General features: G+C 37.8%; 1 protein-coding gene across 1 annotated transcript in view; it reads left to right on the forward strand.

Annotated features, from left to right (window-relative positions):
- The window catches only part of DIAPH2 (diaphanous related formin 2), a 923,935-nt gene that overhangs the window by 51,815 nt on the left and 844,548 nt on the right, over positions 1-27,572 (forward strand). Inside the window, exon 2 of the mRNA XM_044682826.1 lies at positions 25,533-25,613. Coding sequence (XP_044538761.1) covers positions 25,533-25,613 — 81 coding nt within the window. The remainder of the gene's footprint in view (positions 1-25,532; positions 25,614-27,572) is intronic.

Below are 27,572 nucleotides of genomic sequence, written 5' to 3' on the forward strand. Positions count from 1 at the left end.
GAACTTGCTATTTTCTTTCTCCCCTCCTTCTCTCTCTTTCTCTTGGAAGAGCTGTCTTCTGAGGAACCTTAATCTCAAAAATATTGATTCACAAAGGAAGCAGTTAGCATGGCAGTAATGGCCCTGAATCCCTGTGTCATAGGGTCTGAACCTTTTTAAGAAATAATTCTTTTTTAATTGTGAACTTAAACATCAACATTTCAGTATATAAAAAGGGGCAGATTGTTAACAGCCAATGATGATGGCTAGCATTTTTAGAGTCCTTTGGGTTTGCAAAACACTTTATAATCTCATTTGATCCCCACAATAACTGTGGGAGGTAGGTGCTGTTATTATCCTCATTTTATAGTTAAGGAAAGGAAGGCCAAAAGAAGTGAAGTGACTTGCTCAGGGTCTGTGGAGTGTCTGTGGCCAAATTTTAACCTAGGTCCTCCCAGTTCCAGACTTGGCACTCTATCCACTGTGCTACTGTGCTGTCCCATCAATTGTCTCTCAAGTGTAATACAAGAAGCATCCTTCATTATTACTCTTCTGAAGTATATTCTCTGCAGTAGGAGGCTGTGGCCTGAATCCAAGGTGTGTGATCAATCAAAGGGAGGGAATACAGGTAGCATACCACCCTCTCATAATGGCAAATTGTAGTTACACATAACTATTCCTCACTACTCCTTTCATCTTCCAGCTCCAACCGCTGTTCATGCTCCCAGTCTTTCCCCTTCTGAGTTTGGTGTTGGTCCCTCAAAATTGGTTTAATCTAGCCTATTACCTGGGCAAGGCCACCTTCTGGCTTTGTCAGGCCTTTTCTCAGAAGGTAGGCTCTGTACTCCAGGTTGGTGATCCAGTGAGGAATGACCCCATTTCCTCACCTTTTCATTTTCCTATGGAACAGAATGAGTTGTTTAGGATGATCAGGTGTGTATGGGTTGTGATCTATGTTTTGCTATATTATCTTTCCTTCCAAACCTCACCCCTTTTTGGGACTTTGCTATTTTTGATGAAGGTGCTATGATCCTTTCAGTCTCTCAGGTTTGCAAGCTCCATGCTCTACTCATCTCCTTCTTCTTTCTCACTACTTAGCAGTTGTCAGAGCCTACCATTTCTATATCTATATATCCTTCTCATTATTCAGACAGGGACCAAATTAGTTCAGGGTCTTATTGCATCGTGTGTAGCTTTACAATAGCCTCTTTTTTAAAACCCTTACCTTCTTTTTTAGAACTAATACTGTATATTGGTTCCAGGGCAGAAGATAATTAAGGGCTAGGCGATGGAGGGACTTGCCTAGGGTCACACACCTAGGAATTGTCTGAGGCCAGAGTTCAGCCCAGATCCTACCAGTTCCAGACCGGGCTCTCTATCCACTGAGCAACCTACTTGTCCTTGTGATAGCCTCTTAATTGGTTTCCCTGCATCAAGTTTGTCCTTGCTCCAATCCATCTTTGGAACAGTTGCCAAGGTATTGTTTTAAAGTGTAGCTCTGACTATATGATTAATAGCTCATTTGATCATCATAACAGCTCTTGGAAGTAGGTGTTTTCTTGTTTTAAAGTTGAGGAAACTGAGGTATACAGAAGTTAAGTGATTTGCACAGGATCAAACAGCTAGTAAGAGTCTGAGGCTGGATTTGAACTCAAGTTTTCCTGACTCCAGATTCAGCATTCTGTCCACTGTGGCATCTAGTTGCTTTCTAATTAATAATACAGTTTTTTTTTTGTGTGTGTGTGTGTGTGTGTGTGTGTGTGTGTGCGTGTGTGTACAAAGAAAAAATGTGCCTGTATTGGGTTTGTGCTTATAGTTTTTATTGATGGAATGCATTATCAAAAAAGTTTAGAGACCACTATTTTGGTCATGATTGGGTGTTGACTTCAGAGTTCTGAAGTTTTTCAAAGTTGTTTTTTTTTGCGTGAGTATATTATATAAATGACTTTCTTGGTTTTACTTTCCTCATTTGATATCATTTCATGCACATATTTTCAGGTTTCTATAAATTTGTCATTTTTGTATTTGTACTGGCTTTTTTCCATATCCTTACATTGTTTAGCTTATCTGGATTTAGGTCTCCCTCCTGCCCCTGCTCCTTTGGAGACCAGAGATCCCCCTCTGCTGAGTTAGGATATGGTTCTGGGAAGCATAGTCTTTGCTTAGAGAAGGTACCCACCATCCTTCCTGCTCCCCCTTTTTTTCTTACTCTCTCCCACGGTTCCATAGATAGACAAAGCTAAAGAGAAAAAGAACCCACTTTTCCTGGTGTTCTCTAATGGTTCCTGGTGTTTTCTTATAATCTCCTTAATTACCTTGGTTATCAGCTTCCTATTAACAACGTCTCTGTCTGTCATATTTGACCCTTCTCACTACTCACACAGAGACAAGATTAGTTGAGAAGAAAAATAATTACTGACTCTTTCTTTCTTTTGATCATTTTTTCTTTCCCCAGGATGACCGCCTGGCCTTTTTTTTTTTTAACATTTATTAATATTCATTTTTTAGAGAAGTTAACATGGTTACATGATTCATGCTCCTACTTTCCCCTTCACCCCCCAACCTCCCCCCACCCCTGACCGATGAGCATTTCCACTGGTTTTAACATGTGTCATTGATCAAGACCTATTTCCAAATTGTTGATAGTTGCATTGGTGTGTATTTTCCAGTCTACATCCCCAATCATGTCTGCCTCAACCCATTTTTTCAAGCAGCTGCTTTTCTTCTGTGTTTCCTCTTCTGCAGTTCTTCCTCTGAATGTGGGTAGAGCTCTTTTCCATAAGTCCCTCAGAATTGTCCTGGGTCATTGCATTGCTGTTAGTACAGAAGTTCATTACTTTCTATTTTGCCACAGTGTATTGGTCTCTGTGTACAATATTCTTCTGACTCTGCTCCTTTCACTGTGCATCAATTCCTGGAGGTCTTTCCAGTTCACATGGAGTTACTCCAATTTGTTATTCCTTTGAGCACAATAGTATTCCATCACCAGCATATACCACAATTTGTTCAGTCATTCCCCAATTGAAGGGCATACCCTCCTTTTCCAGTTTTTTGCCACCACAAAAAGCACGGCTATAAATATTTTCATACAAGTCTGTTTATCTATGATCTCTTTGGGGGTACAAACCCAACAATGGTATGGCTGGATCAAAGGGCAGGCATTCTTTTATAGCCCTTTGAGCATAGTTCCAAATTGCCATCCAGAATGGTTGGATCAGTTCACAACTCCACCAGCAATGCATTAATGTCCCAATTTTGCCACATCCCCTCCAACATTCATCACTCTCCCCTTCTTTCATTTTAGCCAATCTGCTAGGTGTGAGGTGATACCTCAGAGTTGTTTTGATTTGCATTTCTCTAATTATTAGAGATTTAGAACACTTTTTCATGTGCTTATTGATACTTTTGATTTCTTTATTGGAAAATTGCCTATTCATGCCTCTTGCCCATTTTTCAATTCGGGAATGGCTTGATTTTTTATACAATTGCTTTAACTCCTTGTATATTTGAGTAATTAGACCCCTGTCAGAGTTTTTCGTTATGAAGATTTTTTCCCAATTTGTTGTTTCCCTTCTGATTTTGGCTGCATTGTTTTTGTTTATACAAAAGCTTTTTAGTTTAATATAATCAAAACTGTTTATTTTACATTTTGTAATTTTCTCTAACTCTTGCTTGGTTTTAAAATCTTTCCTTTCCCAGAGATCTGACAAGTATACTATTCTGATTGCTCATGGGTAGGACGAGCTAATATAATAAAAATGACCATTCTACCCAAATTAATTTACCTATTTAGCGCCATACCTATCAAACCACCAAAAAACTTTTTTACTGAATTAGGAAAAACTATAAAAGTTCATTTGGAATAACAAAAGATCAAGAATATCAAGGGAAATAATGAAAAAAAATGTGAACGAAGGGGGCCTAGCAGTACCAGATATTAAACTATACTATAAAGCAGCAGTCATCAAAACAATATGGTACTGGCTGAGAGACAGAAGGGAGGATCAGTGGAATAGACTTGGGGTAAGTGACATGAGTAAGAGCCCAACTTTTGGGACATGAATCCACTATTTGACAAAAACTGCTGGGAAATTTGGAAAACAATATGGGAGAGATTGGGTGTAGATGAACATCTCACACCCTACACCAAGATAAATTCAGAATGGGTGAATGACTTGAATATAAAGAGGGAAACTATAAATCAGTTATGTGAACACAGAATAGTATACTGGCTTTTTTTTTATTCTTAGCTTTCCTTGCCAGCATCAGCTTATTCTGAGTTTTCTCTTTTGTGAAACTACTCTAATAGGACATGCCTTACTTTTGTATTGTTTTCATCTTCTGTATGTACTGTTCAAACCTAAATTTGTTTGTTAGTTCTCTGTGTACTCATGTTGGTTTCATTTGACAACTCCTTCCTTTTTTCCTTATCAGAATTATTTCTTATGGAATTTGCAGAATTTCATTTTTAGATACTTCCTATTTTTTCTTTGTAGAATTTTCTGTCATTGGGTATACCACCTTTCCTTTCTCAAAACCCTTTCACATCTGTTCTCCTAAAGTCTGAAGTGCATGAAAAACTAGGCCCATCTTCATTCTTCTCTAGAAATTCCCTGATAGAGTTACTACCTTTCCTTCTGACCCTTCAAGTTCTAATTCTTTCATTCCCTTGGCAATCAGCTCATCATTGGTGAGACTTTGATCTAGAGCAGTGATTCCCAAAGTTGGCGCTACTGCCCCCTGGTGGGTGCTGCCGCAATCCAGGGGAGTGGTGATGGCCACAGGTACATTTATCTTTCTTATTAATTGCTATTAGAATTTAAAAAAAAATTAATTTCCAGGGGGCTAAGTAATATTTTTTCTGGAAAGGGGGCGGTAGGCCAAAAAAGTTTGGGAACCACTAAATTCTAGACTATTAATTCCCCTCATTGGTTTCATCACTTTTTGAGGGATGAAATTATACTTAAGGCATATTGACAAATTATTAGTTGTTCTGCCTTTGACAAAAAGCTAGAGAATACTCTAGCTGCTGTCTAGATGATCAAAGTTCCCCATCACTACTATGCTTTTTGTGTTGGGCTTTTTATGAATTTCTGAACCCTTTATTTATTTTCTCTTTTTTTCTAGGTCATTGTTAGCATGCTTCAGTGACAAGATTGATTCCATTTTTGCCTCTGATCTTATCCCACGTATTTTCCATCATGCTTCTCTCCTTCAGTTTCTGAATATCTAGGAGGGTTTGAGTTCAAATTTGACCTGAGACCCTTACTACCTTTGTGACTTAGGACAAGTCACTCAACCACTGTCTGTCTCAATTTCCCCAACTAAAATGGAGATAATCATAGCCCTTACCTCCTAAGGATGTCATGAGGATCAAGTGAGATAGTATTTGTAAAGCACTTAGCACAGTGCCTGGCACATGGTAGGTAATTAATATATGTTTATTCCTTTCCAGTTCACTTTCCTTTCAGTGGAAGAGAAGGTAGTCATACATATTAAGTGAAAGTCAAGAATGAGTAAAACTGAAAAAAGGCCATCAGATCTGGCAGTTAAGAGATGTTTCATAACTTTTAAATGAGCAATTTCAGTTTAGTGATGAGATTGGAAGCAAGATTACAAAAGACTGAGAAGGAAGGGAGTAGAGGCCAGGAGGGAGTATCCACAGCTTTTTCTAGATCACTGAGAATGGGAGGAGAGCCATAAGATGAAAGCTCAAGGGAATGAGAATGTGTTAGGTGAAGGTCTTTGAAGGACAGGAGCAATTGGCATATTTAAATGTAGAAAAGGGGGAACCAGTAGCTCTAGAGAACATTGATATTTGAGAAAGTATAATGGGGGATGGATAATGCCTGGGAAAAAAAGAAGAACTCCATTTTCAAGGACTAAAGGAAAGGAGTAGAGAGTTGGAAATGATATCAAGGGGTTTGGGGATGAAGAGAAGGGTAGAAAAGGTAAATCATTGGCCTCATTTTTTTTTCAATAAAGTCAAAGGTGAATTTTTTAACCAAGTGAGTGTAGCTGAGGACAGGTATGGGAGTTAGTCAACAAACAGTGATTAAGTGCTTATTGGGTGCCAGGCACTGTGCTAAACACTGAAAATACAAATGCAAGCAGAAGAAAATAGAGTGGCTGCCTTCAAGGAGCTTATATTCTAATGGGGGAAGACCATAAAGGGACCTGAAAAGTTGAGATTTTAAGTAGGGGAAGGTAGCTGGCCTAAGGAAGTCTCATGGAGATGAGTCAGCACTGGGAGGATTAGCAGAGAAGGATTGGACCAGTTGCTGGAGGAAATGGGATTGAGAAGCATTTCGGGAGGAATAGATTGCCTTACTGCTGTGAGGACTGAGTTGTGGTCAAATGAATTAAGTTTGTTGTGTCTTCCTGCACCTCCAGGGACTGAATCTTGGGCAAGGCACTCAACCTCTGTGGGTCCACAAAATAATGAAGTTGGACTGGATGATGTCCAGGATCCCTGCCAATTATCGGCTATGATTCTGGGAATCTTCAGGACTCTCTGCTTTGACTATTGACTGATTATTTTAGGATCAGGTGATAGAACTCGGATTGAACAGAACAAATTGGAGTAACTTTAAATTTCTAACTGTAAGTTTGAGTCAGAATTATGCTGGGCTCTACATAGGCCTATATATAAAATTTGAGGGCGCATTTCAGCTTAACTTTGTAGTCAAAAGTCAGATTCTAACTGAGGAAGTTATGCATCATTAACTGTAGCACTGGACTAAGGAGAGTGTGATGTAACCTCCTGGAGGTTAGGGATTGTTTCACTTTCCCCTTGCCCTCCCCCACCCCCACCCCCTATGAACCCTAGGGACCTAGTATACTACCTTGTACCTAGATGTTTAATAATGCTGTATTGAATTAAATAGGAATTTTTGAGTAGCATACAGGCTCGTTCTCTTAACATCCATGCCCTGGCCCGTTGAATTCATAGAGAAGGGCTATTCTTTCTCCCCTCAAGTTTCTAGGGGTCATTCTGAGGGGAAGGGCATGGGTGTTTTTAATAGTATCTCTCAAAAGGCCTCATCCTATACTTCCCTTTCACCACAGTAATCAACTGTCAACTAATCTCTCCTCCAAATCAATGAACCATTTTATATCAATTAGGTTTTACAAAGGAATATTTACTAAGAAGATATAGCAAGGACCAAATTATAAAATCTACTGAAAATGGTAGCCTTCAAGCCTTCTACTACCAAGGGCACTGGGGAAAATGGATTCAGAGAAGTCACTGCCAACATCCTAGCACTGGGTTCACTTCTAGGTATGGTATAGCCAGTAGATGAGTTGATCTCTTGCTTGCAGGAATGGGTATTTCAACAGGTGTGCTGATCAGTTGTTGTACTGGGTCAGGCTAGGATTTTTTCACTGGGTTTGGTTGCTGTGGCTACCAGCAGGCTTTGCTGTAGACTCTACTTGCTGGGTATCTGGTAGCTCTTCTACCTTTGGAAACTGATGAAGTTGTAACCTGTTTTCTTCTCTCTCTGGTACTCATTCCCCTTATGATCAGGGAAGCTTATGCACAAGAGAGGCAGAAACAGGCAGCACCATTTTTATAGCTTACATGGCTAGATGAGAAACATGGTGTAAGACTTGGTCAGGCCACTGCCATTTGAGTCACTGCTGACCCTTCCTTTACCTTGAGATTTATAGCATTTCTTCTTTCTTCTCACTCAAAAGTTGTTAGGGAAGACAGGGATGCTTAGCCTCTTAATGCCTTTAGTATATACTCTCATTTCCTGCTCAGCAGCCAGTTAAAAAGATTTCATCACCCTGCAGTAAGCTGACAAGAAAAAGTCATAGGGTGTCTGAGTTCCCTCTGAGTTGTGGAAGGAAAATGCTCTGACCCCTTCATCATGCATATCCTGAAGCAGACTTACCAAGCCTCCACCTGAAATGGTAGCAAGCAGAGAGTATTTCACATGCTCCAAGGACTGGGCCATCATTGGCCAACTCCCTGTTACACATGACTTTGGCTTTGGTTAAAAAACACCTTTATAAAACATTTTCTGGTTAGGAATTAGCCTAGTTTACTTAATACGTATCATATAATATATGATGCCTTCAGTTTTCATTTTTTTCTTCCTGTTTCTTGCTAGGAAAAGATATAACATGTTATATCTTGAAGCAAACAGCCAGTTTCCTTATCTTATTGTTTGTTACTCTCCTTCTCTTTCCTCTTTTCCTTTTCTTTTCCACTTCCAAAGGGGGAAAATTTGTCAACTTATATGAAATATAGATGCTTAGCTAGAAAGTCAAATTAATATCTCCCATTTCTTAAAAGTTTTTCTTGATTTCTTGAGGAAAGGAAATGCCAAGAACCACCTACCTTCTCCTGTTACTTTCTGGATCTGTTTTGCAGAAGAATTGGCTGCCATAAAAGTTTAACTGTACCATCTGTTTTTAGTTAGCAGGCAGAAGGGAAGGGATAAATTAGTATTAGCTAAAGGAATCTAGCACCACATTATAGGTTCACATACCAAGTAGTATGTTGGTACTAAATGTTATTTGAATCCTAATTCTTTCACACACACACACACACACACACACACACACACACACACACACACACCCTACCCTGAACAAACACACAAAAAATCTAGAGAAGAAAAGTAGACTTGATATCTAGGAGTTGGCCATGGAGAATATAGGTCCTCCATTAAGTGCTTCCTATGTGTAAAGAGCTTATAGTCTCCTGTAAGGATCAAATGAGATGACCTATGGCCATGTTGACAAACCTATAGCATGTGTACCAGAGGGGGCACTCAGAGCCCTCTCTGTGGGCATGCCTGCTTCACCCTATCACAGAGTTATCCAGAGTTTGTTACTAGAAAGACAGAGGGGGCAGGGCTGCTCCTTTCCCCTTCTCTACACAGTTTGCAGTTTGGACAAACTTTAAACGGTTTGCCATCACTGACCTATGGAAAATACTTTGCAACCTTAAAGTACAGCTTCTACTGCTACTACCACTATGGTAAGGGTACAGATGCTGTGTGAAAATGGATAAAGTATAATCCAAGCTAGGGAGTAAGCGAGCAAAAGAAAGAATTTGATTAAGAGTTCTGGGACCACTGAATGAGGTAAGGACCACTTGCTTATAGTGAAGGGTAGGGAATAAAAGAAGCTTAGATAAAGGAGGTGGTACCTGACTCAGCTGAGCTTTAAAGACATTCCATTTCATGCATGGGAGTTGACCCATGAAGAAGCATGGAGGCTAGGGGCAGCATACTTGCTAGTGATGTGAAATTAGTAGAGTATAGATTATGTATGGGGTGGGGAGAGAATATGAAATGAGGTTAGAAATGGAATGGAGCCAGATTAGGGAAGCCTTTAAATCCCACACTGATGAATTTGTATTCCCCAGGCTCTAGGGCACTACTGAAAATTTTTGAGTAGGGAAGTGACCTGATAAGATTTGTGCTTTAGGAAAATTATTTTGGGAGCTTTGTGATTGGGGAGGAGAGAGACTGGAAATAGAGGAATCACACTAGGACTTATTGCAGTCGTCTAGCTTATGTGTTGAGGAGTTGAACTAGGCTGAACTAGATTGATTATAGTATAAATGGAGTGATGTCGTGGACATAGAATTGACAGGACTTTGCCATTGATTGGAATATGGTTTTTATATTATGCCTAAAATTCTAGGGAGGGCATAATGGACATTCAGTAATAGAAGATAATTAACATCTTATCTTAAGCACCCTATATTAATGTAGGTACAATTATGCAAATAGGCTGAAAAGGGAGGCCAGTTGATTTGTTTAGTCCAAATTTACTTTTATGTTTCCTGTTAATTCACAGAGAGCCATCTTGATGTAGTGGATAGAAAGACCTGAGTTCAAATCCTTTCTCTAAGACATAATGGCCTTATGACCCTAAGGCAAGTCATTTAATGACTCAGTGCTCTAGGCCACTCTCAGAGACTGTTCAAGTGGTAGAGCCTCGAGGTGCTAACTTTTCTTGATAGAAGGACTTTCCTCTTAAAAGGAAGTGTGTAAACATTTAATGTGTCTAAGGCATCATGCTAAGTGCTTTTTACAGCTGTAATCTATGTTAGTTTAGAGTTGTCTTTATTCCTTTTCTATGGGATCTGAGAAAGGTTAAGTGACTTACCTAAGGTCATACAGTTGGTAACACAGTTCTTCCTGCTTTCAGGCGCAGTATTCTAAAGAACGCCATTTAGGTAACTCCTAAAGGAGTTTCCTATACCAGTGCATTCTCCAGTCAAGGCCCTATTCTATTCTTTATAGCATTCCTTCTGGTTGTTCATCAATTTGTTGGTTTTTTCTCTTGCTTCTTTCTTCTAACACATAGTTTAGTGCTGTGTGTCTTCAGTGAAGTTGGAGACTCCAGTCCTCTAAACTAGAAAGTCGGCGCTTCTGCTTTTTCCTTGAACATCATTCCTTTCAGTCTATTCTACTTTCCTAAACACAGAATCTGTGTTCCAAGGGATTCCAGAAGCCATTTAGACCAATCTCTACCTGATCCAGAGTCCTCAGTGGTGTTGCTGCTTTGTACATTTGCCTCTACCTGAAGACTTCCAAGTAGAAGGGCCCCACTGCTTCTCAGGGCAAAAATTTTGCATCTGTTGTTCCAAGTTTTGCCATGTGGGGCTAAGCTGTATAAGTCTTCTCTTCATGAGATGGTTTTTCAAGTATTTGAAGATTGCTATCTTGTGGGGGGAAAAGAAAGAACTTCCTTTTTCCCCTTCCCCATATCTGCTTTGTTTATATCAGTTAATTCCTTCAACCAATATTCATGTCCTCTCCAGCTCTATCCTTATTCTTTTTGTCTTCTTATGGATATAAATACAAAATTTTCTAAAATGTGTTGCCCAGAACTGAACATGATACAGTAAATGTGCTTTGACTAGGGGAGAATACAGTAAACCAAATCACGTTCATCTTTCTGGACATTATCCCTTTCTAAAAGCAGCCTGCTTAGCAGCTGGATAGTTAGATATCCTTTTTACTCTCTTTTAAGTCTTTCTTCCTGTCTTTGGTATCCTTTTGTTCTATGTTGAAAAGAACCTGACCATATCTCCCCTCTTCTGAATAAAACATTGCACTTCCCTTCATCATTCATATCCTCATTTCATAGGATCAGAGATTTAGAGATGGAAAGAATCTTAGAGACCATTTAGTCCATTCCCTTCATTTTATAGATGAGGTGGTTGAGTCCCAAAGTGCTGATATAAATTGGCCACTTCACAAAGTCACTTAGTAAGTGGTTAGTAGAAGAGCAAGTAAGCAGAGCTGTGAAACAGATTTTCAAAAGGTAATTGGGACTAGTAGGTCAAGAAACTAAAGCATCTTGATTCCAGGGGCAGGCAGTCTTGGACCTAGGGTATTCCAAGTATGTGGTAACTTGTGCTAATTCCTAAACCTAGGCTCACTATTGACAGTTACTAAATAAAAGTTGGGATACATAATCTTAAAGAACTATCCTTTTTGCAAATCAGTATTAAGGGTACTTTTTTCCTGCCTGAAATCAGGACTGACCAGGAAAATCCTGTATGCATAGTAGCTATACTTCCACTAATTAAGCCTTGTAGGAGATGAATGAGTTTCATAATTATTATGATTTAATTAAGATGGAATCTTCCTAGGCTTGAAAGGCAGAAGCCCATTACAGGAGTTAAAGTTCTCAGTTCCCTGAGAAACTCAATGTACAATCCCTGCAATCCAGTCACTGATGCTGTTTCAAAGTTTGCATACTTCATGCTTTATCTCCATTCTCACTCTGGAATGTCCATCCGCCCTTCTGACCTGTTCACCCTGGAGTGTCCTCTCTGCTATGCCAGCCCCATGTTCCCATAGTTGACATCTTCCTGAGGTCTTCACTTTGTGGAGAGGTCTGGGCTGGTGAACCTCCATTCCCCTCTTGACTGTCCTTTTGAGTTTCTGGAGCTTAGCACCATGCTCTGGCACCGAGTACCTTTCCTTCATTTACCTGCCTTTTATTGTTCTCTGTTTTCTTTCCTTATTAGATTGTTAAGTTCCCTGAGGATAAGATTTGTCTCTAAGCTTTTTACTCACATTTTAATTCTCAGCACTTTAGCATTCTTCTTGGCGCATTGGAAACACTTAATCAATGTTTGCTGCCTTGTTGCCATTTTAATTGCCAGTAGTTATTTTCATATTTTATGTATAGTTATTTAGATAGCTAATTGGGTTACTAGGTCAAGTGCTAGCTTTGGAGTTTGGAAGACATGAGTTTGAAACATGTTTCAGACACTTTGTAGCTGTGAGGCCCTGGGCAAATCACTTAACCTCCCTCAGTTTCTTCATATTTAAAATGGGAGTAATAATAGTATCTGGCTCACTGAGTTGTCAGGAGGATCAAATAAGACAATATATGTAAAAAAACTTTCAAGTTTGAAAGCACAATATAAATACTAGCTGTTGTCATTATCATCATCATCATCATCATCATCATCATCATCATCATCACCACCACCATGCAGTTGTTCTTTGGGTTTAGCTCTGTTACTTCTTCTTATGGCATCATTTTGTCATGGCTCTTTGCCATAGGTAGTATTTTTTCAGCTGTATCCTTGAGGTATACACAAATGCAAGTTGGGCCTAAGTGGAAGAATTTTTTCATTCTTGGTGTCTTGAGCTATGTATAGGTCAATTACCTTTACTTGTATTTTACTGAGGGTGAATGCTTTTTTGTGGGCAAGTGATATGAAACTATATAAAAAGATGGTTGTTATTCCTATGAAGGTAATACGACTGGGAAATTTTCCAACTTCTTTATTGAATTATAAAATGATTCTAATGTCATTTAGAATGACAAACCTTCACTTACTCTATGATACCAGTAATGGAGCTAATCATCTCTTGCTGTACAAGATCTCAGATGTGCAAATGGATTTGTGATCTTGTTGATCTGTATATCTCTTTTAACGATGCGGAGAGCAACCCATCAATACAAAATTGTGTGCCTTTTTTCCACTTTATATACATTCACCATGGGAAGTCCGCTCAGTGTGCTTTAGGCTTGTCTCATTTTCTCCTGAGATGTTGAGGATACCAATGGAACACCAAGTGGAAATTCCACTCAAGTTGCTGATAGACTTGCAGTGAAGGAAACCAAAAGGAAGGAAGTTGTAGTTAAATGGAGGGATGAAAAAAAGTCACTTAGAGAAGGTAAGAAAAGAGTTGGTATTATCATATGTTTAAAGGCAACAGGAAATATTAACTCAACATTCTCTGGTTTTACTGGAAAGTAGGTACTAGTGTAATGATGGTGAGAATAGAGCAGAATGTGTGGTTCAAGAAGGAAAGGAATTAGTAGGAGATGGATGTGATGAGTACTGGATAACATCACAAAAATGGACTTGATCATATTTTCAAAGAAACTATGTGGAAGTCATGCTTAAATTAGCTGTACAGTCTGACCACTGGCTTTTCAGAGCAAAGATTAGCATTAGTAAAAAGCCATATGAAAGATTAATGTGAAAAAAGATGGTACACACTTGAAAGGATCCAGCCCTAAATGAAACAAGTAACTGATGATAAAAACTAGGTAACAGACCAAAGAAATGACATTGACACAGTTTATAATAATTTTTAACAGAAGCTTAACCAGTGTTAATCATTTATAATAGCAAGGAGACCAAGAAGAACCCTAAAAGTCACTTAGCAAATACTTGTCTTACTTGCCAAAATGGGAAAAGCAGTTAGATTGCAGTAAGCGTAAATGGAGATGATCTGTGTTGGAAGTGACTTAAGTGTAAGTACTTTGGATGGATTTACAGGTTGTCTGGAAGAGTGGAAGATACTAAAGGCATGGAAAAAATGGGCCTTATTGATACTGAAAAAGGCAACCAAGAGACTATTACTATTTGTGCTTATTGTCCTATCTGTACAAAACATTGGAGGATTATGTATACATGATTTGTAGCCTCACTGAGAGTATCAGTCATGAAAAAGTGGGCTTTTGTGAGCAATATCCTATGATGGAGTATATCTTTTACATTTCACAATTTACTTGTAGCAGCTACAAGGACCTATGCTTATATTTGGGGGAGATTATGAAAAAAGTATTTGAATTAGGAGAACAAAACCCTAACTTGAAGGCTCTCTCCTACAGTGAGGTACCTCTCATTCATACAGCAAAATCATTCAGTATTTCTCAAAAGGTTCATAGAAATAACCCTAGTCATTGTGGCTCTGCTGATAAACTTCAGGCAATGTAAAGGACAGAGAGATGTATGCTTCCCAAAGGTGTTTGTCACTGTAATAGAGATTTGGATACATACAATCAGTGTGATAGAATTACATGTGTAGAATAACTATGAGCTCTTGAATTTTTTTTCTTAAAACATTTATTTTTTAAAATTACATATAAAAGCAGTTTTTAACATTCTTTTTTAAAATGATGAGCTCCAAATTTTGTCCCTTCATCTCTACCCTCCTCCCTCACTGAGAAGGCCAGCAATTTGATAAAGATAATACATGTACAGTCATGCAAAATATATTTCCATATTAGTTATGTTATGAAAGAAAGCACAGATTAAAAAAAAACCCATGAAAAAGAAGTAAAAAATATATGCTTCCATCTGTAGTCAGACTCCATCAATTCTCTGGAAGTGGATAGCATTTTTTGTTATAAGTCTTTAGGAATAGTCTTGGATCTTTGTATTGTTGAGAATTGCTAAGTCATTCACAGTGGATCATCATGAAGTATTACTGTTAATGTGTACGATGTTCTCTGGTTCTTTTCACTTCACTTTGCATCAGTTCATGTAAGTGTTTCCAGGTTTTTCTGAAAGCATCCTGCTTATCATTTTCTTATAACCCTATAGCAGTGATAGTGAACCTTTCAAGCACCTTTGGAGAGAGGGAGGAGAGCAGCCTGGCCCCCACAATCCTCTGGCTTTCTAATAATGAACTCTGGCGAACTCTGTGCTAGGGCAACAGCTAACATGCCCACAGAGAAGGCTCTGAGTATCATCTCCTCTGCATGTGTGCCATAGGTTCGCCAACATGGCCCTATAGTATTCAACCATTCCTCACTTGATGAGAGTCCTTGAATTTTAATGAAACTTTAATCAGAATGTATGGGCCTTTTGACAGGTTATAAAAATTAGACTTGTGAACACTGCATGTGAATGCTGGACTGAATGGCTAGCCTGTGTCCCTTGGACCTAGAGAATTGAGGGCTTCATTTCCTTCTCCCTAAAGACTTTGACTGGAGATGCCCAGAGCTGTTGCCAAGACGAGTCTTTCCTGACTTGCCATGTTGCTTTCTCAGTGGTTATCTTTTGGGAGTTGTCATAGTTTTGACAGATATGTATGTGAATGTCTGTATTCCTGACATTCCTACATTTCTGTCTTGAGGGAAAACTATAACAGCATAGAAGTATTCTCTGAGTTGTCCTAAGTTCCCTTTGCATTGAATTTCATGGAAGGCGTTTTCCCTAAGAAACAACTAAATCAACATATATTCATTGTATGAGGTACTGTGCCAGGTATTATGGGAAATATAAAAATGAATGACAAGCTCCCCATCCTCGATGAACTTACAGAGAGAAAGGAAATGACACAGGAAAAAAGATAAGGCAATATCAGTACAGTGCGAGATTCATCTGAAGACCTGTAGGAAATTAGAGAAAGGGAGAGATTAATGTTCTAAAATTAGGTTATTGTTTTCTTATGGAAAGTGTTTTTTATGAGCTTAAATAGCCTTTGAGGAAGCTAACCACCATGTGTAACAGAGCAGGAGAGGATCTCACAGGTTAGCTTTTCTAGCCTCTCTTCAGATTATGAATCTTGTCTAACATCCCTAATAAGTAGTCACCAAACTTCTGTTTGAAGCTGACCAGTGAAACACTTCCTACTGTGATTGTCCATTCCATTTTTGGACAGCTCACTAACCTAGTTGCTTCATGTATTCCTGGTAGTGCATGATGACTGTCCTTCACCATTCTGGTCACTCTCCTCTGATGTGTACTAATTTGTCAGTGTATCATCTAAATGTGGCATTTACAGCTTGATTTAATAATTCCAGATGCCATCTTACATCTCAAGATGTGGGAAATGCATTCAGAATTAAAAATACCTAACAGAAATGCAAACTAATGAGGACCACAGTCCATTTATAAGCTGGAAACTTTGTGTATAGTCTTTTTTTTTTGTGTATAAACTTTTTTTTTACATTGACCCTATTAGCATTCTATTGAAACCTATAGACCCTTTCTTGGAATAATGTTTTTAAATGCATATGATATACAGGATTACCAAGGAAACCAGCTATATTTAAATAGTTTTATGTATATTCATATATTTATGCATATATACACATATATACATATACACATATACACAAAGCATATGTATGTCTATGTATGCACATATGCATGTTCACACATATATTTATAGAAAATAATCATAGATCTCAGGTTAAGAATACTTGGTATAGGAGTTTCATTTTCAAATATCATAAACCTCTAGAAATTGGTGTCCCTTGCTTTTAGAAAATATGAACTAGTAAAACTTACAGAAATTTGAAAGAAATGACTTCATAAAATATTACACTATAGGTATTCTTTAGTAGGCAATGCTAGGACTTTAAAAAATTATTTGATTTACCAAATAATGATTTATATAAGGAACATTTCTTTTAGAGTAGCGTAGGTTAATAGAAATATTTCTTTTTTTAATTTCTTTTTTTAAAAATATTTTTTGTTTGTTTTTAAACCCTTACTTTCCATTTTATAATCAACATTGTGTATTGGTTCCAAGGCAGAAGAGCAGTAAGGACTAGGCAATGGGGGATAAGTGACTTGTCCAGGGTCACCCAATTAGAATGTGTCTGAGGTCAGATTTGAACCTAGGACTTCCCATCTCTGGACCTGGCTCTCAATCCACTGAGCCACCCAGCTGCCCCCAAAGAAATATTTCTTTTAATATAGCCTATTTTTATATTTTTAAATATTCTATTACAGCTGTTATAAAAGTAGTCTTAAATGCCCAGGATATTATGGAAAAATTAGAGAATAACTTAGAGGAGCAGTTTTCAGACAAAGAAATTAAAACTATCTTTGGTCATGTGAAAAAATGCTCCAGCTCAGTATTGATTAGAGAAACACAAATTAAAACAAATCTATGCTACTTTACACCAATCAGACTGGCTAATATGATGAAAGGGAAAATGATAAAAGTTGAAGGGGATGTGGAAAAATTGGGACACTACTAAACCGTTGGTGGAGCTGTGAACTGATTCAGCATTCTGGAGAGCAATCTGGAACCATGCCTAAAGGGCCATAAAATATGCATACCATTTGGCCCAACAATTCCACTACTAGGTTTGTATCCCAAAGAGATTAAATATAGAGGAAAAGAATCTACATATACAACAATATGTGGCAGCAAAGAACTGGAAACTGAAGGGATGTCTATCATTTGAGTAATGGTTGAACAAGTTGTAGTATATGATTATAATGGAATACTATTATGCCATAAGAAATAACAAGATTATCACAAAACCCCCCTAGAAAGACCTATATGAAATGCCACAAAGTGAAGTGAGCAGAACCAGTATGACATCGTACACAGTAACAACAATTATGTGTGATGATCAACTGTGAATGGTTTAACTATATTCAGCAAGACAAGGATCCAGGAACTCCAAGAGACTCAGAACAAAAATGATATTCACTGCCAGAGAAGGAACTAGTGGAGTCTGAATGCAAACTGAAGCATAAAATTCCTCATTTCTTCCATGAACTTTTCTCTAGGTTAAGCAATATGTATCTTCTTTCACAACATGATGAACATGGAAATACGTATTATATGATGACATATGTACAATGTCCATCATATATTACCTGCCTTCTTGGGAAGGGGGGAGAAGTGAGAGAGGTAACAAACATGGGTTGCAAAATAACAGGGAATAAATATTTTAAAATTATATTAACATATAATTTGTAAAAATAGAAAAATTTATGATAAAAAAAACCTCGAGGTGCTTTGTTCCCATATTACACATGAAGACATGGAAGCAGTAGAAGGCTAAATGACTTGCTTAGAGTCACATAATAGGCATTTGAGGCAGTATTTGAACCCTTCTCTTTATTCCAAATCTAGCCTTCCCCCCACACTTTTTTGTACCATACTGCTTCTGCCATAGGAGTGCTGAAAATATAAAACAAGAAAACTAGGTAACCTTGCATTAGGGGGTGAATTCAGCCTCATAGGTATCATTGTGACTTGGGAGGCTGACCCCCATGAAGTCAACTCACCATGAACTTTGTTATTCAGTCATCAATAAAGCAATAAACCTTTTTAAGCACCTCCTGTCAGAGACTGTGCAAAGCGCTGGGGGTTCAAAAAGAGGCGAAGGACAGAACCTGCCCTCAAGGAGTTTACAGTCTAATGGGGAGACAATATGTAAACAAATACTTACAAAGCAAACTAGTACAGAATAAATAGGAAGTGATTAATAGAGGGAGGGCACTAGAATTGTGACATTAGGGAAAGATTCTAGTAAATGAAGATCAGTAGTCAGAAAAGGGGAGGATCACATAGAGGGAGAGGATTGATGAAGAGGGGTAGCAGAATGAATTAAAAAGCAGACTCTAGCAGTGTGTTCTTTAGAAGAAATGTACCTGAAGCAAAGATCTCTACAGAGTTAAAATGAGGAACTGGAGTAGAATTTTTAATATCTCACGCAAATTCAGAAAAAGAGTCATGATCTCAGTCAAGGTGACAGTAAAAATAGATTTGAAAGAAATAAGTAGAGAAACAACATGATGCTTAAAGGCACCTATAGATTAGGATTTAATGTCAATATTTAATATACATTTACTGATTGGCATTGTATCTAACTACTTGAAGGAAAAGTTAAATGAATTACAGAGAGAAATAGACAGTAAAACGTTAACAGAAACTTGTGTGTATCCCTTTCTGGCCAAAAAAAATCTAAGAAACAATCCATAAGATAAAAAATGAGGTTAAGGATGTGAATTGATTTTTACTAGTTATTATTAAATGATACTTGAAAGGACTATGCAGAATTATTTAAGTTTTCCTTTACTGGCCACAGTGCAATAAAAATATAATAAAAAAGATCTTTTGAAGAAAGGATTACATTTTAAGTGGAAAGTAAGTAATTTGATCCTATAAGGAATTGGTAGGTCAAAGAATAAATCATAGAATCAATAAATACTTTCCTAAAAGGAAATAGTAAGAATGAGACAGCATCCCTAAACTTTTGTGAGTAGCCAATGCTATCTTTAGGGGACATGTTTTTTCACTAAACATTTCCATCAAGGAAAAAGAGGGAAATCTCTCCCTAAACATTGGGCATGCAAATTAAAACAAAACCAGTAAAACCTCAAATAAAAACAAACAAACTACTAAACCCAAGAGATCTTGAAAATCAAAGGGAATAGTTAGTAAATATTTATTAGGCACCTTCTCTGTGCTAGGCACTGTATCAAATCCTGGGGTTACAAAAGGATGCAAAAGACAGTGTCTACTCTCCAGGAGCTCATAATCTAATGGGGGAGGGAATTGAGGAACCATAACATGTCAATAACTATATATAAATGTGCTAATATGTAGGAACAATTGAAAATAATCAGTAGAGAGAGGGCACTAGAATAGAGAGATATCAGGAATGTCTTCCTATAGAAGGTAGATTTTAGCTGGAAATTTAAGGAAGTCAAGGAAACCAGCAGGTAGAGATGAGGAAGGAGAGCATTCCATCCATGCATGGAAGGCAGCCAATGAAAATGCCCAGATTCTGGAAGAGAGCCTTATTTGATGATTAGCAAGGCAACCAGGTCTAACAGTATGTGGTGGGAATGTGGGGGAGCTTTAAGGAGTAAGAAGACTGAAAACCTGTTTGTGTAGGGGTGGACATAGGGTAGGCTTATAGAGAGCTTCGAATGCCAAACAGAATTTTCTTTTCAATCCTGGAGGTGATAGGAAGCCACTGGATTTTATTGGGTAGGAAGATGACACGATCTGTTTTTTTATTTAGGACAATGATGGCAAACCTTTTAGAGATGGAATGCCAGCCCCCCCCTACAGATTGAGTGCCATGCCTGCCCCCCCTCCAGGACCGAGTGCTGTGACCCTCCCCCTACCAATTTCTTGCATATTCTCTACCCCCTCACCCCCTCTTACCCCAGACAGGGAAAGGAGAAAGAGCTCCCATAGGACTGCTGGGCAGAAGGGCTGGTAAAGTGAGTGATGTCCTCTGCCAGTAGAGAGGGGGAATGGAATGGTCCAAGTATTCTGCTTCCCTCTAGCTCTGCTGGCCTGTGAGCTACCCACCTTACCTGCTGTGTGCTCCCATTGGGCTGCTGGGCAGAGGGGCAGATGATGTGAAAAAATAGTTATTAGGCCTGGTGGAGAGGGGGAGGGGAGCAGCTCCACCCAAGTCCCTCTGCCATTCTAGTAATGGGGTGGGGGGGTGGAGGGGCAGGTGCCCACAGAAAGCTCTCTGTGTGCTCTCTTTTGCTCCCGTGCCATAGGTTTCCCTTTGTTGATTTAGAGTGATCTCTTTGACAATTGAGTGGAGGATAGCCTGGAGTGGGAAGAGACTTCATAGTAGGGAGACAGATTAGCAGGGAATTGCAATAGCTCTGGAATAAAGTAATGAGTGTCTCTACCAGGTTGGTGACAAAATCAAAGGATAAAAATGAAAACAAATATGCTATCAAATTGGTGAAAATAAGAGCTGTTTTTTTTTGGAAAAGGAAAAGGGCAAGTATTTAAAAAAGGTAAATGTTTAGGTAATTTGAGTTAAAAGAATACAACATTGTCAATATAAGAAATGACAAAAGTCATAACAAGTGAAGAGGAAACAAAATGATCTGAGACTTTTGCCCTGATAAAAGGCAGCAAAACTGATAAACGAAGTAGATAACTATTTACAAATATACCAAATTTTTAAGAGTAGCAGAATAAGAACTAAAAAACTTAGCCTAGTCTCAAAAAAAGAAAGTGAACAAGTCATAGAGTTCTCAAAGGAAAAAAAAAACCCAAGACTAGATTTCCAAGTGATTTTTGTCATAATCAAAGATCAATTCATTATAGTATTACATTAATTGTTTGCAAAAATGATGAAAGAAGGGATCCTTCTTTGAAACACAGACAAGCTTCATGTCTAATCCAGGCAGAGATAAAGCAGAGAAAAAATTTTTGACTGCCACATCATGCTATTGACTCATTGATCTTACTCTTAAGTCCACCAAATCTTGTTCAGAACCACTCCTGTTTCACCATTCTTCCATCAGCTTGACTTGTGAGGTTGATTTTTTGGTACTCAGGTGAAAGATTCTACATTTATTGCTTTCAAATTTCATCTTATTAGGTTTTACTCAGCACTTTTGCATGTCAAGATCTTTTGGGGCCCTCACTTGGTCTTCCATTGTATTAGTTATTTCATCCAGCATTGTGTCAGCTGCAAATTTGATAAACATGTTATCAATATTTTTTTCAAGTCATTGATAAAAATTAAATAGCCCAACTCTTCTTCCTTCAGGAGTAGGGGTGGGCACTTTATTGAAATGACTTGCTGGGGCAGCTGGGTAGCTCAGTGGATTGAAAGCCAGGCCTAGAGACAGGAGGTGCTAGGTTCAAATCTGGCCTCAGACACTTCCCAGCTGTGTGACCCTGGGCAAGTCACTTGACCCCCATTGCCTAGCCCTTACCACTCTTCTGCCTTGGAGCCAATACACAGTATTGACTCCAATAGGGAAGGTAAGGGTTTAAAAAAAAAAAGAAAAAATGACTTGTCACATTTGTAGTTGAGCAATTAGCAAGTACTCTTTGAGTAGCCACCCAAAGATTAAACACCCATTGTTTAATCCACATGTTTCCTTTTTCTATTGAAGAATAGTTTGAGATACTATTGAGACTGAGTTTCAGGGTTGTTTTGAGAACCAAATGAAATAATATGTGTAAAGTGTTTTAGAAACTTTACATCACTATGTAGATACTATGTAGATGTTAGTGATTATCAACAATTCATCTAACATCTGAGTAAACTGCATCTGTAGCCTTTTCTCTTATCTCCTCATTTAATAATCCTGTCAAAAGTGGAAACTATGTTAGTCTGACATGATCTATTTTTTTTAATCCTTAACTTCTGTCTTAAATTCAATACTGTATGTTGTTTTCACAACAAAAGAGCTATAAGGACTGGGGGGGGGGGGTTAAGTGATTTGTCCCAGGGTCATTCAGCTCAGAAGTGTCTGAGGCCACATTTGAACCTAGGACCTCCTGCCTCCAGACCTGGATCTCTAACCATTGAGCCACCTTGCTGCTCCCTGGGCAAATCTCTTAATTTCTCTCTGCCTTTTGTATCAGAAAGTGACAGATCCTTGGAGGATTTTGACTATAAGTATTAATCTTAAGTATAAATGCTTGAAACTTTTATCATGCTCTTATTTACAAACCATTGAGTCAAACAGTTTTCAGGCAGTATTGCTAAATGGGAAAATATGACCAAGAAGTAGAACTTAGTTCAGAAGGAAATAGGTGATACCTTGCTGTTAAGTGTTATGAATAGTAAGATGGTGAACCAGCAAGTATCAAATTGAAGATCAACTTACCTTAGAAGGTTGTAGATAATGATTTAGAAGTTTGAATCAGTCTCATGCTTTATGCAGTTTGCTCTTGGGAGGCACTGTGAAAAATCTACTCAGCCTAAAGTGGGCCAAATATAAGAATCAATACACAAATCTGAACAAACTGGGTGGATGTTATATAGTCATTTGGAGAAGAAGATGAAGTTTAGATCAAAGATTTTTGAGTCAGTGCTACAATTACAGACTAATGGTGCAAACTATTAATAGAGTCAAAGTCAAAGTCAAACATTTAAAGTTGTACTCCTGGGACCCTTATTGCAATAATTGATTTTTGGCTGAATTATGTATGCTTTCACCTGGCAACACTGATTGAACATTTAAGAATTATTCTATGTCAGCATTGAAGTTAATCAGTCATAGTTAAAAGAAAGTAGCACACACATGGAAAGTAATTGCTTTGGAGTATATTTATTTCTTTGCCAAGCTTTGCCCTGGAAGTTATTGCAAGTTATATAGTTATATTTAAAAATCTTTATTTATATGTTTAGTTTTTACATTACCTACACACTTCCAAATATATTCTACCGCTTTTGCTCATTGAGGCAACTCCTTAGAATAAAGAATAACAAAAAGAGAAAACAAAATCACAAAGCAAAACTGAACAACACATAAGCCAAGTCTGGCATTCCATGTAGGATTCTTTGCTCAGAGTCCTCTACCTTTGCAAAGGGAAGAAAGAAAGTATATTCTTAAATCTTTCAATTTAAGCTCATTAATTATAATTTTGTAGTATTCACTTCTGATCTTGCTCTTCTTTCTATTCATATTATGGTCATTATGTATATTGTTTTCCTGGTTTGATTTACTTCTTTGTGTATATCATATTCATTGTTTCTTATAGAGTAGTAATGTTGCTTCTATTACAATTATATACCACAATTTGTTTAGTCATTCCTCAATTAGTGAGCATCTATTTTGTTTCCATTTCTTTTCTATTCCAAAAATGCTGCTGTAAATATTTTGCTGCATATGTTGTTTTGATGGTGGTGATTGTGTACAACCCTTTATGACCTCATTTGGAGTTTTCTTGACTTGTCATTTCCTTTTCCATCTCATTCCAGAGATGAGGAAATTGAGGCAAACAGAGTTAAGTGACTGGTCCAGCCTTTCATAGCTAGGAAGTGACTGAGGCTGGATTTGAACTCAGGTCTTCTTGACTTCAGGCCCATCTCTCTATACATTGTACCACCTAGCTGCCCTTTCTTGTGTATGGGACCTTGTTTTGCAAGATGTATTTTACTATAATTCAGAATGAGATACTTCTTTACATTTGATTATTATTTGATTGAATTTTCTTTATTATGAATTTGAGTATCTGCAAACATGATCTTTTCCATATACAGTATAGTGAATAGAAAAATGATATGTATGTAATCAGAAATCTGCTAGATATATTGCTTTAAAAATAGAATATAGGGGCAGCTGGGTAGCTCAGTGGAGTGAGAGTCAGGCCTAGAGACGGGAGGTCCTAGGTTCAAACCCGGCCTCAGCCACTTCCCAGCTGTGTGACCCTGGGCAAGTCACTTGACCCCCATTGCCCACCCTTACCACTCTTCCACCTATGAGACAATACACCGAAGTACAAGGGTTTAAAAAACAAAACAAAACAAAACAATAAAAATAGAATATAACAAATTTAACATGATAGTTCAAAAACTATCCTGCTTGTCTGACTTTTTCTGAACATCCTTCGGTCATAATTGATTATTGACCAAATATGTAGTCCATATAGAAATGAAGTTCTAAGTGGTGGCTGTTCAAGAGAAGATGTGATTATTTCATCAGCCTTATTATGAGAACTACCATAGCAATTTAATTTCTACTCTATAACAACAAAATTAAGGCAACTTTATGGTCTTCATTCTTTGGGACCAATTTCCCTCTTGTTTCTCAAAACAGACCTAGCAAGGCCTACCTTAGTCTCTAGTCACTTCCTTTGTTCCTATCCAAGGGATTAAGGACATAGCTTTCCTTGAGATTGTCCATAGCAACAAGGCCATTCATTTTCCTCTACAGTATCCCTTCTTTTTTGGTGCATCTTTGGCACAAACTCTCCTGTCTATAGCAGGAAGAGATTTTGTGTCACAAACTAGTGTACCAGAAAGGAATCCACTAGTATGTAAGCTCCTTTTTTCTTTGTGTCACTGATATCTGATGCAGTACCATGCACATTATAGGTGCTTTTAGGACTGGATTGAATTTAAACAGTCTAGAAAATGTTACTTCCATCAAAGAAGTCATTGTGGAAGCCTTCATCTTAATTTTTTTCCTTTTCTACTACAGTGGTGCTGCTGGCATGGCCTCCTTCCACTCCTCCCTTCTCCCTCCATCCCAAAATTGCAGCTTCTCTTTGTTTTCGATGCCTAATTTTATTGTCATTACTTGAAGACCTGAATTTGAATTCATGTTTGTTAGTTTTGTGATACTGGGTAAGATGAACCCCTGATCCATATCTTCCTCAAAACAACCTTGTAGGGTAACTCAGTCTCAGTTTCCTTCTGTTCTTTTAATCTTCTAAGTGTCCTTACCTTTTCTTTCTTCCCTCCTTCTAACCTTACTAGATTTTGAACTTCTCCCTGCCAGTGTTAAGGCCTCTCTCCATCTGAAGTCCCTATTTCACTCACTCCTAGCTTCTCTATGGCCTGAATTCTTATCAGTCTCATGCATCTTCAGGACTTTATGTCTAGACTCTTTCTCTTAATCTATAAACATGTTCAAGTTTTTCCTATATTGGAAAAAAACTCTTTACTTGCTCCTGCTACTCCTGGAAGCTCTTAGACTTTCTGTGTCCCTTCCTCTCCCACAGTCTCCTTAGAAAGAGTGGTCCTGAATCATGCTTTAGTCCAGTGCAATCTGGTTCAAGTGCTGGAACCACTTTCTTTAAGACTATTCATGATGACCCATCTTGTTGTCATTTCAGTGTGTGCAGAAGCATGATGCTGAAATGGCTACAAAGAGGCCTGGTTGTGGGCAATGTAAAGTGGTAGTTGACCCATTAGAGGTAGGGAACCTAGTTTATGTTTGTGTTTGGTGAAGGGGATAGAGGAAGATGATTGTAGTTAGAGGTAGCATAGTGAAGAAGATGGCCTGGGAAGATGCTATGATCCTGTGTTCCCTCTTTCCCAATAACCTTTAGCTATAAATATTGTGCATTTGAAAATATTATTCTTAGTAGACTCAGCATGATTACAAAAGGGGTTCATGATGCAAAAAAGATAAAAGAATCCCCACTTTATCGTAATTCTTTTTTTTCTTCTGGTATCTAGTTTGACTCTTGATAAGCAGCTTTCTTTTTATCAGCTTAGTAACTAGATGGAACAATGGATAGGGCTTTGGACTTAAAGTTAGAAAGACCTGTGCTAAAATAGGGCCTCAGAGATGTCAGCTTTGTGATCCTGGACAAGTCATTTAACCTCTGTCTGCTCCAGTTTCCTCATCTATAAACTGGGGATAATAATAACACCTATCTCCCAAGTGGTGGTTGTGAAGATCAAATGAGATATTTGTAAAGTTCTTAGCACAGTATCTGGCACATAGTAGACACCTCCTCCTTTTTTTCTTTCCCCCTCTTTTTTGGTTGAATAGTCTTTTTGATGGGATTTGAAAGACAATAGGTAGATAAATTCTTTCTAGCCATTGTTAAATATACTTTATCCTTGGCCAGGCCAGGATATTAAAATATTTAACCTATGATTCAGCAATCCAAATTCCTTTTTCAGAAAACATCTCAACCAGCTGTTTACTTCCCCAATTAACTTCTCATCAATTACCTCCTCCTTTTAGAACTATTTGTGGATTTTTATACTTCACTTTCTAACAGTCTCCTGAAGACATTTATCAACAACTCAACTTGATAATCTCTCCCAGCTTCCTTTCCCTTCTCTCTAGAACTTTAGAATCATAATGTTTCCTTTTTCTTTTCTTACTATCCTCTTAGTTGTTTCTCCAATTTGTTTTATTTACCTTTCTTATATGTCTCTCTCCTTGAGTCATTCTCTTTTGGTCTTTATTCCTGAATCCTTTTCTTCTTTCAGATTCAGTTCTTTAAATTGAGTTCTTCAATTTTCCCAGCAGTTTTTGTCAAATAGTGGATTTTTGTCCCAAAAGTTGGGCTCTTTGGGTTTATCATAGACTGTCTTGCTGACGTCACTTACCCCAAGTCTATTCCATTGATCCTCCTCTCTGTCTCTTAGCCAGTACCATATTGTTTTGATGACCGCTGCTTTATAGTATAGTTTAATATCTGGTACTGCTAGGCTACCTTCTGTCACGTTTTTTTTTTCATTATTTCCCTTGATATTCTTGGTCTTTTGTTCTTCCAAATGAACTTTGTTATAGTTTTTTCTAATTCTGTCAAGAACTTTCTTGGTCGTTTGAAAGGTATGGCACTAAATAGGTAAATTAATTTGGGTAGAATGGTCATTTTTATTATGTTAGCTCATCCTACCCATGAGCAATCTATGTTTTTCCAATTGTTTAGATCTAGTTTTAATTGTTTGGAAAGTGTTTTGTAGTTGTGTCCGTATAATTCCTGTGTTTGTTTTGTCAGATAGATTCCTAAGTATTTTATATTGTCTAGGGTGATTTTAAATGGTGTTTCTCTTTCTACCTCTTACTGCTGTGATGTGTTGGAAATATATAGAAATCCTGATGATTTATGTGCATTTATTTTGTATCCTGCAACTTTGCTAAAGTTGTTGATTATTTCTACTAGCTTTTTAGTTGATTCTCTAGGATTTTTTAAGTAGGCCATCATATCATCTACAAAGAGTGATAGCTTAGTCTCCTCATTGCCTATTTTAATACCTTCAATTTCTTTTTCTTTTCTAATTGCTACTGCTAGTGTTTCTAGTACAATGTTAAATAATAGAGGTGATAATGGGCATCCTTGTTTCATGCCTGATCTTATTGGGAAGGCTTCTATTTTATCCCCATTGCATATGATGCTTGTTGATGGTTT

Source organism: Gracilinanus agilis, chromosome X (assembly GCF_016433145.1).
Source record: "Gracilinanus agilis isolate LMUSP501 chromosome X, AgileGrace, whole genome shotgun sequence".
In the NCBI taxonomy this organism is placed as follows: domain Eukaryota; kingdom Metazoa; phylum Chordata; class Mammalia; order Didelphimorphia; family Didelphidae; genus Gracilinanus; species Gracilinanus agilis.